The sequence below is a fragment of the Watersipora subatra genome, chromosome 1, assembly GCF_963576615.1.
Source record: "Watersipora subatra chromosome 1, tzWatSuba1.1, whole genome shotgun sequence".
NCBI lineage: Eukaryota > Metazoa > Bryozoa > Gymnolaemata > Cheilostomatida > Watersiporidae > Watersipora > Watersipora subatra.
Window position 1 is genome coordinate 43,039,609 of NC_088708.1, and position 10,862 is coordinate 43,050,470.

At 36.0% G+C, this 10,862-nt stretch overlaps 2 protein-coding genes across 5 annotated transcripts in view; one reads left to right on the forward strand and one right to left on the reverse strand.

Annotated features, from left to right (window-relative positions):
* The window catches only part of LOC137394686 (multiple PDZ domain protein-like), a 79,137-nt gene extending 77,369 nt beyond the window's left edge, over window positions 1-1,768 (reverse strand). For all 4 annotated transcript variants that reach the window (XM_068081471.1, XM_068081463.1, XM_068081456.1 and 1 more), the window contains exon 1: window positions 1,647-1,768. The gene's annotated coding sequence lies outside the window, so the exon portion shown is untranslated. The remainder of the gene's footprint in view (window positions 1-1,646) is intronic.
* Window positions 1,769-2,148: 380 nt separating this feature from the next.
* On the forward strand, window positions 2,149-10,300 carry LOC137399408 (forkhead box protein N4-like). The gene is made up of 5 exons (XM_068085511.1): window positions 2,149-3,054; window positions 3,805-3,997; window positions 4,876-5,186; window positions 7,864-7,956; window positions 8,915-10,300. Exons 1-5 carry the CDS (start codon window positions 2,266-2,268, stop codon window positions 8,951-8,953), a joined length of 1,425 nt encoding a protein of 474 aa, XP_067941612.1. The 5' UTR covers window positions 2,149-2,265; the 3' UTR covers window positions 8,954-10,300.
* The last annotated feature ends 562 nt before the right edge of the window (window positions 10,301-10,862 follow it).

Here is a 10,862-nt window from a genome sequence, read left to right on the forward strand (position 1 = left end):
GATGGGGCAAGCTGGGCCACTGACTCATCTTGTCACACCTAGGTTGACCCGATTTGCCCCAAATGTCTTTTTTCACACAATTAACTTATTCTCAATATTAGTCCTGGCAGCTGCAGATATTTATTTGCGTAGTAAATCAAAGGTGATGAATATTATTTTAGCCACCAGTCGTTCTGATTGACACAAACATACCGATGCGTTTTTACCAGAATCATATAGCCTACAATATGGCTGGTAAAGTTAATATTTGATACAAAATAGTAACCTTAGAAACATAATAGGCAGCTTCCCATGTGGCCTGGTCCAACTTGCCCCACCTTCCCCTGCTATTATTTTTGGAACTCCACTGTTGGAGGTAATCAATTTCTGCACCTTCATTGTATTATTGCATAGCCAACTTGCATGATTTACCACAAGCGTAAGCCAAAAAATAGTTGAAGGTGACGATGACCAGCTCACTTAACAAATTACCTGATTATGTGACTTATGACCTAAACTGACATATAGTTAGTAACAAACCCTTAACAAGCATTCGCACTGCACAGCAAAACTTCACTGCTTTTCAGGTGATTGAAAACAATTTCTATCACGAATGTGGCTAAAAACCTTGGGTAGTAAAAAGTTCTGAACGCTTGTGCATGCTTTTAAATGGTTGAGATAACAGTACAGAACACTTGCAAAAATGGAGAATCTGCCAAACTACATGCAGCCTAAACATTAGACACGGATGTTGTTCATCTGTAATGGTTAACAACTATAAGACACCCATTAAAATAAAAAAGCGTGTTGATTAGATACAACATAAACACAAGCAGTAGAGTGCTCCATGTAGAAAATATTAACAATTACTATTTTTTTTATTTTAAAAATTTTTATTCGATAAGTTCTAAGTTATCCCAACGGTATTTATAATGAGAGTTACGCATGTAGACATTTTCAAAGAATGAGTTTTTATCAAATCAAAAAATAATAAACCAACTTACGTCATTGCCATGAAGCCATTCTGTTCATGACCAAAAAGATGTCCCGCTTATAAGGCTATTGTAAATCGATTAAGCCTATCTAATATACGTAGTGCGTTTTACTAAATTACACCAGACAAACGTTACTGACATATAAATTTGTAAGTTATAGCACAACGCATAGCAAAATAATGAATATTTTTTCAATTTCTCAGGCACAAATTGGTTATATAAGCAGTGAATTTTTCATTTGATCGTCAAATAAGAATAAGGTTAGTGTTAATAATGTCTTGGCAACACAATCCACATTGGTTTTTAAAATTAGAATTTATAAAGGAATGATGAAAAGCGCCAACTCAACTTTTATTGATGACATGTGCTACTAATCAACACAAAAAATTACTCATGTTTTGCTGTGACTGCATGTAGTGCAAAGAGTGGTTGGACATTCCTGCATGGATGCTAGAAGCACTGCTACGAAGAAACTATTACCTGACTGCGACCCTTCACTATTACTATCGCCTGTTTGTGTGTTATATTGCACAGCCACATAAAAAGCTTTCACAAATTAAAACATTTTAAAAATAAAAGTTGAAAATGATTTCCATCGCTAAAACAAGTTTAGCAACACTAAGCTAAAAGGCACAAATACAATCGACAATAATAATTATGATTACAACATACTTCTTTTGCAGAGAGTGAATAGTATGTTCCGAAAGTGTTGAGCTCCACTATTACTTTTCGCTTGGTAGTGACCTATCTAAATGGGTAAATGTGTATTAGACCAGAATAACCGAAAGACTAGCAAAAGCTATCGCTATATAAATTAAACAGGACACTAAATTTGTGTTTTGGTAAGAAACTTCCGCTTATCAAAATTGACGGCTTTCGAGATAACCATCACAACTGATTGTTTTGCGAAATAAATGTTGTTTGAGAGAAAAAAAATTAGTTAAACAAAATACAAAATATACAAAACAATAACTAATAAAAAACAACGTATAATAGAAAGAACACAACTCCTTAGGAAATCGTTGAACTTTTTCTTCTTACAGAAGTTATCTACACGTACTAATAATTGCTTTGTAATAAAGAGCCAATCAGAATGGCTTAACTCCATAATGATTTAAGTGTGTAGCAGTAGTAGTGGGCAGCTGGTAATCAAGTTCATTGCAAAAGTGGGCATTGTTGGGTCAAGCAGGTGTGTAGGTTGTGCATATCATTTTCTGGTATCTGCTGCTGGCTAATGCTTGGGTCAGCATTTTAATAAGCGCTCAAACTACTCCCAAAGACAGAGGCAGCCATGGAAAATAGAAATAACAGTTCAGTATCAGAAGGCTTGCGCCAACAACAGTATACTCCAATGAGCGTAGAATACAGTTCATCAATGAATACAAACGGAGATCACGGGTATTCATCACTACATGACATGGTGGCAGTAGATGTCAACTCAAACGTAGAAACATTATATCCACCAATGGACATTCCAGTTGGAAAGCCAGACGTATCAAGCAGCACTTCTGACATGTTTCCTTCTAACTCTGTTCACTCACCAAATACACAGCTTCCACCGATCTCATCCGCACAGCAGTCGATAGATTTAGATTCCTCTGTTTCTAACCTCAGTTGGCTGCACTCCCTACAGCAGCAGATGCCAGCAGAATCCAATGGAAATCCCAATCTCATGGTAAATCCATCAACGGTCACACCAATTTCAACTGCTCAGTCTGTTCGTGTTGTTACCTTACCGAGCAATGTACATATCTCCAACAGCGGTAATATAAAGTACGTTACTGTTCCAACAAGCAAACAGCAAGTTTACATTTCTACCACAAAGTCTAGCATGTCTTCGCAGCATTATGGTCAAAACAGATCATCTATCAATTACCAAAGGAACTACAGCCATAGCCCGGGTTCTGTTCCGTCTTCGACAGTTCCGGACAACCCATATCCTAAACCAGCCTACTCGTATAGCTGCCTCATTGCCCTCTCACTTAAAAACAGCAGACGAGGTAGCCTGCCTGTTGCCGAAATCTACAACTTCATGATGCAAAATTTTCCATACTTCAAAACTGCTCCTGACGGCTGGAAGGTATGAAGTTTATCGTTATTATATTATTAAAAATGTTAAAAAGAAAGAATATTATTCAGATGTATTAGTGGCTGTACAATTTATATCTTACTGCAGCTACAATCATTATTTTGCGGCAGCATTCTGTTATTAGAGCATTTTAGCTGAAAGCAAATTAGATTTCTATATGTCCTTCACATAGCATGTCATTAGATTAAATTTTGGATCTTGTTCTTAAAGTAAAACAAATTTTTTAAACACTCCTTGTGACTTCAATGCAGCGCAAACTCCCAAACAAAAAAGCTAGCTGGTCGTGAGCTAATAACTTTTACAGTTGGAGTGAATGGAGTAAGTTATTGATTATAATTTGTAATTTTTCAGCAGCTACTCATGGGTTGCCGGCGCCGTGATAGGTTGTCAGCATTCATTCCAAGGCCTGCGAGCTCACGGCCCGTTGTTTACTCACCTTTACTACGTCTTTTGTAATTAATATTTAGACAAGGTTAGATAAACAGCCCGATATAATGCCGACATTTGATCTACAGAAATACTGCGCATTAACAAAGGGAGTTTGTATTGTAATACTCACACAATCTAATTTTAACCTGAAGAAAGTGGTTTTTGAGCGGACTAAACGGTTGGGAAAAATGTAGAGATTGTATTGTTCTTTTATTATGATCTACGGAGTGGCCATATTTGTTGTAGTTTATTGCACTGTCGATGCTTTGTAAACGCATGAATAAGTCATTCTCTGTGATTCTATTCTTTTAGAATTCTGTTAGGCACAACCTATCCTTAAACAAATGCTTTGAGAAAATAGAGAACCCTAACTCAGACGGAACTCACTCTCGTAAGGGATGCCTCTGGGCGATGAATCCATCAAAGATCAAAAAAATGGATGAGGAGGTCGCGAAATGGAACAAAAAAGATATGATTGCAATAAAAAGAAGCATGGCAAATCCTGGTTAGTAACAGTCCAGGTTTATTATACGAAATAGTTTTGTTACAAAGAGGGAATTTTATACTAGTCATCGTGTTTTGATCCCCTCTCATTCATGGGCTAGATAATAAAGTTTCATCCCATCGCTACCTTGCCATCTTTCCCGTATCGCTACATTGTTTAGCTTGAAATTCAAGTCATCTTCAGAGGTTTGCGAGACTTTTGTCACGCATCTCAAAATGACGAGTGAGTCATAATTGGTCCGTGTCAGAGAGGGCCTATAGACCGGAGCAGCTGACGGATATTCAAGAAAATCAATAGCTCATGTGATTCACCTATTATTCTTTGTATTTTATTTCAACTCGCTATTAACTAATACAAAACTTTAGATTATTTATTCGCCTTGGGATTGAATCCGTTTGCATATCATACTTGCCATTGTTGAATTATTCATTCACTTCACTGCGGGGAAAGTTCAATTCGTTTAATTGGCTTTCTTATGTACGATTCCATTAAAACTAGTACGGACAATCGGGTGGCCATCTTACTTAATATACAACTGCCTAGCTAATACCCTGGGTTTGAATAAAGTAATTGCTTGACAATTTTATTGTTTGTCGGGTCTTGAGACCCCAAAGATTGCAGTAAGTGGTCGACATAGTCATACGGCATAACCGGCTTTATCCCGTCTTGACACACTTTATAAAATTCTATTGAAAATCTAGAAAATTCTATTAATTTTGTAGTATGAGTTTTATGATTAGGTATTGAGCTGGTATCTGCTGCCATTGTATACAATAGACTTTGGAGATTTGATGAAGGAGATTGAGAGCTTATTAGGCCATTAAACCTCCTTATTAACTATTGATCTTCCATAACGTAACCTCTCTCCTTTCCCACAGAACTTCTTGAGACTCTCACCAAAGGACAAGGCGCTTATCTGATGGACAGGTCAAGGTCGTTGCGACATAGTTACCAAACTAGTCATCTGACCCACAGGCCCGGAGTCAGAATAGTCACGGCTATACAACCACCGCACACTACGAGCAGCAGTGGGCATCAACACGTAACCATAGGGCAAGGACAAATTCTTGAGCGGCAACATCTGCCGGAGCAGCAAATCGATTTCAACAAATTAGCTGAAGATGCGGCAAACCTGTTTGATCATGAAGACTTTGTGCTGGATCCGTCTCTCTCTGAGTTTGCTCTTCAGGTGAGCGTTGGATTTTTAAACTTGACTCTTGTATTTGTTGATTTGTTCTGATAAACGATAAGCGACCCGCTCATCATCAACGTGCACCTAACAGATATCGGAATATTGGTTTGGACTCAAAAATACCACAAAACAAGTTATCTGCTCTTTTTGTAATGATTGTTCAAATAGAAAAGAAGGCAAGTTCTAATTTCTTTTTTCATTTCTGAAGTTTGTCAAAATTAAACCCCCGAGTGATTGGTGAATAAGCCACAATTTTTTTATAGCATTGCTCTTTTGTACTGCTTGGACCGAAGATTAGGGTTATTGGTGCCACAAAAGGTCAAGTTCTCATCAAGCTCTCAAAGGCAATGTTTAAATGTTTCTGAAATACTATTATTAATGAAACGAGAGAGTCCTAGAACAAAAGCATATATGCTATTTTAAATATTAGTGTACTTCAGTATATTAATATTTCAGTACTAATATAATTATGTGATATTAGCGTGAAAACTCTGTGCAAAGATCAGTTATTCAAGCCTAATGCAATATGACAGTAACATTAGCTGATGTTATAGAGAAATTTCAAGCAGTGTGGGCCGTTACCTTGCAAATATTAGCTCTGAGGCTTTCGTTTCTGATCACACATTGCAAGCATCCAGATGTTGACGCAATTGAGTTTGCTGGATAGTTTAATGAATAATAACATGGTCTAGTAGGCTATCGATTAGTGATGCCAAGGGTTGGTTCTTTGTTTCCCTTGCACCTTGCTATGAATTATTGATTGTCTCTGTGCAGCCTTAGCAGAGATAAGGTTTTGTATCACATGATTCGCTTGAACAATAATACAAGGACCTTTATTGTCCGAATATAAAACAAAGAAAATAAAAAATGGCCTGTCATTCTGTCTGCTTAGGAACTATATCTACAATATTTTGTCAAAACTTAAGGAGCCTGTAAAAGAGGGAGGGTAATTTTAGGGCCCCCATTGTTTGCCAAAAGATCTCATGGCTACACATGTCGATCGTGTATACTCGTGCCTACTTCACTATACCTCACAATCAGTACATTATCAATATTTTGAGAATGATCTGTTGGTTATATATCGATCATCTAAATTATGTCGCATGGCTTTTTTAAATACTATTTTGCCACTAAAAGCATCACTAGTATGACACCTTATCTTCTCTGGTAACTTTCCGACACATGTCAAGACCGCACAAGCTGATTAGTCAAAAACACAGGCGGCGCAAAAGAGCTCAGAATCGACACTATCTTGCTGAGCCAAGCGTATTAGTAAAAAAATCGTCCACATCTCAATAGCAATTCTCAATGGCTCCACTTAATAACTGGACTGACAAAAAATTTCTAACAATAACTGCGTTTTCGAGCTTCGAATAAATTTGGAGTTGTTCGCTGCCTACGAATTTGCACCCTACTGTTTCAGTGATTCGGATTTGAGTATACAAATCTTTGCAAGTTTCGCAATGTATCGCGCAAAACAAAACTTGTTAGAGAAGGACTCGCTTTCGGGTCACGGTCACTTTTCAATTCATGCGTAGTCTATTAAATGCACTATGTAAGCCTGACTGCAATTGATCGAAATGGTGAAATTGTTTTACTTCTACTGGGAAGAGCTTATTCAGATATTATATATTCAGATCTTTAAGCGATGAGTGTTTTTATGCTGTCGAATAGTCCTCTCACAGCGAGTGCCTTCGCACAAATTTAGCAAAGTGAAATGGCGTCGAATGCGTTCAAATTTCACCATTTCTATTATTTGAGTGGAATCAACTCTGAACCTTTTCAAAACATGGAAGTGCAGTGAATAACAATCCTTCGATTCTGAATTCTGAAATAATAAAACACTTACTGTGGTGGAAAAAAATTTAATAAAATCCATTCAAACTTGTTAAGATGATTAAACGAAGGAATGAGATATGTAAGTGAACAAGGTGAGTTGCGCATGTAACGTTACAACGCCGCACCTTGCGGATTGTGCCGAGGGTTCCCAGGAAATTGCATACTAACCTTTCATCATCATCATCTCATGCTGTAAGAGCAGAGTAAACATCGATACCCTTTTGTTTTGCACCAGTATGGGTTTTGAAACTTCATTTAAGATAAATATCCCTTTTGTGGCTAACAGCACTCGGGTCTAATGGATTTGTATGTTGATAAAGCAACGGTTTTTATTCGTGTTTGTACAAGAACAATCACTCCTACGGTCGAATTCAAATTTACTTTGAAACGTGAAAGGCTCTTAGGAATTTACATAATGAATCGGGTTATTCAATCAGCCCCCTGTTTATTTAACTTGAAGAAAAATCAGTTGCCCTATATCAGGTTTTAAGATTAGCTCGCAAATGGCAGGCCTTAGATATATTGTCTAAATTAAAGAAATAACGCTTTGTTATCAAACCTGAGTTAAAGTAAATGTTTATTTTTCATTCCGTCATAAGCTAGCGTCATTGATCCGTGCATTGAGTAAGCAATAAACAAGTTCTTTGTTCCCCTGACATGCCATAACTTAGCCCGTGCATGCTTCAGCCACTCATCCTTGGCAAGAAGGAATCCTTCGCCAGATCAATCCTTTAGAAACGTCAAATTTCCTTAGACCAGCGTAAATGGGGATGTCAATATACAATGTGGACAATAGTTTAAGCTATCTAAAATTTTCATTTATTTTGTGCTGTAGAATGCCGGTCTTGAAGAATTCTCTTCTGATTTGTTGGATTTGCCCCCTCTACACCATACATCTCCGATGACTAGCCCCATAAAGTGCTCGCAGGTATGAAATATGACAATAAATGCAAAGGTTTTGTGTAAATTTCAACCTCTGCATGTAGAATTAGTTTGTTTCAAAAACTTCCCCGTATGTTTAGAAAGTGGAATCAAATACTCCCATATAATCAATAAAACAATATTATTGTCGTCACATTACCTCGAAGAAGGTGAACTGAGATGAAACCCAATTAACGCAGGAGACGGACAATGCGTAGGTAAAAGTAATGATAGAGAGAGATACAATTTTAAACCGGCATTAACATAGCATGTTTATTTTTGTATCTTAGACTTTAGTACATTTTATTTTATTTTTTATTTTAAATCGCTTCCTTTTCATTTATGAAACTGCGATGCTTCGAAGGGCTTGAAAGGCTAAATGTCAAATACTTCTGTTAACTTAACACCATCTGTTGCACAAAATCTGTATTGTTAAATCATTCCTACGTAGAGAATAGACAGTAAAATCTATTTATTATGATCCTCTTGTTGCTGTAGAGACCAGTTGATCGTTTGTTGATTGACCAGTTGATCTTTTCAAGCGACTGTAATGTCTAGTTTACACGAGGAGGAATATCTAACAAAACAAAATAAATCTCTGTAACGATATTTGTTTAGGCCTGTTAAGCTGCTGTAGAGATCAAGCAATGTTATGTTACATAAAATCATTAGGTGAGAGGATCGATATGATTGGCTAGCTATATGGTTTTGTCACTTTTCTATTGGATGAAGCTAGATCTATGCTATTGGTCATTTGTTTGCAGAAAACTAAGCCTTTTTTGCAATTTTTTAAATATAGTTTGCATTTTTAGTGGCTGAGTAAAACAAAATGACCAGAGAACTTATGCTGAAGACCACCTGAATGGGACTAACTTTGCTTCGCCTACGTTTCGTACTTGTCTCAAAACTTTATCTTTTTAATTTTTTATAATTTTATGCATGATTTTGAGTTTTTTCTATTGCAGATGTACAATTCCGGCAACACTGTCATGCCAATTTATTGAGAATCTTTGGTGGATGAACTCAAGAAGAAAAACGTCAAAGAGTTTGAGAGCGAGAACAAAAGAGAGAGGAAACAGTAGGAGAGAGACAACCATAAACAGAGAGCTGCCCAAGCGGCAGGTCATTTTTTGGAGCGCCCGAGCTGTAAATAAATTGCTTTTTTTACTAATGATCAACTTTTTAAGGAATTATTTAAAATTACATTTGTAATGATTTAAATTATTAATTAATTTATATATTATTGCAATTATTGTCACTTTTGACCAATAGCATATAAGAGAACGATTTGTTCGTCACCTACCATACAATTTTTCCAAATCATATCAAATAATGCTGAAGTTACTGGGTGCTCAATTTGCTTGAAACCTTAATAAGCTAACCTTTACAACTTTGCTGAGAATTGAAAAATTTCCGCCAGACTATATATCAGGTGCTTCACCATGCAATATTCCACTCCAGCCACCCAGGAGCCCTCTCTTCTCTTCACAGCCATTGCAGTCCGAATTGCCTTTTGTTTAATATATACATTTTTTAAAACGATAGAAATTTCTCAATTATTTATTTCCAACTACAAATTAATTTATTTAATAAAATATTTAAGTTGTATAATTTTTTCTCATCTCATACAAGCTGCTATATATAGTACTACTTCCTGACTGCAATGTTTTGTCCATAGCAATACTTGTGATACACTCTCTTAGTCTCACACCTTGTTAATTTTCCGCAAGCAATCCGATCCATTTCTCTTTTTGTATTATTTTACATCCTTATTTTCTGTAGTTATACCAACAGCAATTATTATTATATTATTATATATGTAACTTATTTAAAAAGTATATAATATTTTATAATATCATCATATAATGTTATAAACTATATAGTTGTTGTCCATTTTACTAGTTTTACTGTGAGTCGTTGTGTGATATTTAATCGATCTTTAGTAATCCCTCCTGTTTGTACTAGATCTTTAGTGTTGAGTGAAAAAGTGATACGAGGTTTTATTTTCTTTCTTTGCAAATTTTACAACTTGATATCATATTAATATTGAACTGTTGTTTTAATCAGAGAATGTTGTATATATTTCAATCTTCTATTTATATTTAATTTATTTGTCTTAGTATATTTATTAGAAATGTTTGCGTTGTGTGTAATTTGATGGTCTAGTTTGCCAATATGTTTTGAGATGTACAACTAGCGGTAATAGTTTTCAATTCATTTCAGCTTTGTTTGTTGTAAACTGGCACTGTGCCAAGAAGCATTACTCCGTGTATCGTGTGCAATAATATGCATGCATAACATTTATTCAAGTTGCAATATTATATTGAAATATATCTTATGTGAACCAGAAACTTTCTTATTCATTTAAACCTTGTTCTTTTATTATATATCAAAAAGTAGAGAAAAATCTTCTGCTGTGGCAAATTATTTGCACAATGGTTGAAGAAATAATATAAAGTGATAATCTATTGTTTAATGCTGACAGAGGAATCGACAGCAATGAGTTATCAATATTAAAACAATATGACTAGCTAAGAGACAAATAGTTTGTAGCCTTAGAACCTCGCTTAGTCAGAGGTCTGAGCTGAGATACGTGGTTAGAGCGCATGCTACATATTATGTACTTTGGATTCTCAGCTTGGAAGCAAGGATGCACAATTTGGTACAATTTAATGAAATCTTCTGAACTTTTTAAAAGTTTGATGTAAGAACTTTGATATAATAAATATTCTAGCTGTTGATGCGCTATCACAGAATGCTGATACCTTCTATATTGGAGTGAGATTAGCCAATGGGCACATAATTGCGTCTATCGTACCAGTCTCTATGTTATCTGTCTTCACGAGAATTCTCCCCAACTTATCCTCAGGGCCACACTGTAGGACCACCTGCAGAATACAGTGCATGAAGGCA

What these genes read in the sequence shown, in the direction of transcription:
- LOC137399408 (XM_068085511.1), top strand. Translation starts at nt 2,266, where the DNA reads ATGGAAAATAGAAATAACAGTTCAGTATCAGAAGGCTTGCGCCAACAA. An exon ending in CTGCTCCTGACGGCTGGAAG is followed by an intron (nt 3,055 to 3,804) that starts GTATGAAGTTTA and finishes CTATTCTTTTAG; the next exon opens with AATTCTGTTAGGCACAACCT. An exon ending in AAGAAGCATGGCAAATCCTG is followed by an intron (nt 3,998 to 4,875) that starts GTTAGTAACAGT and finishes CCTTTCCCACAG; the next exon opens with AACTTCTTGAGACTCTCACC.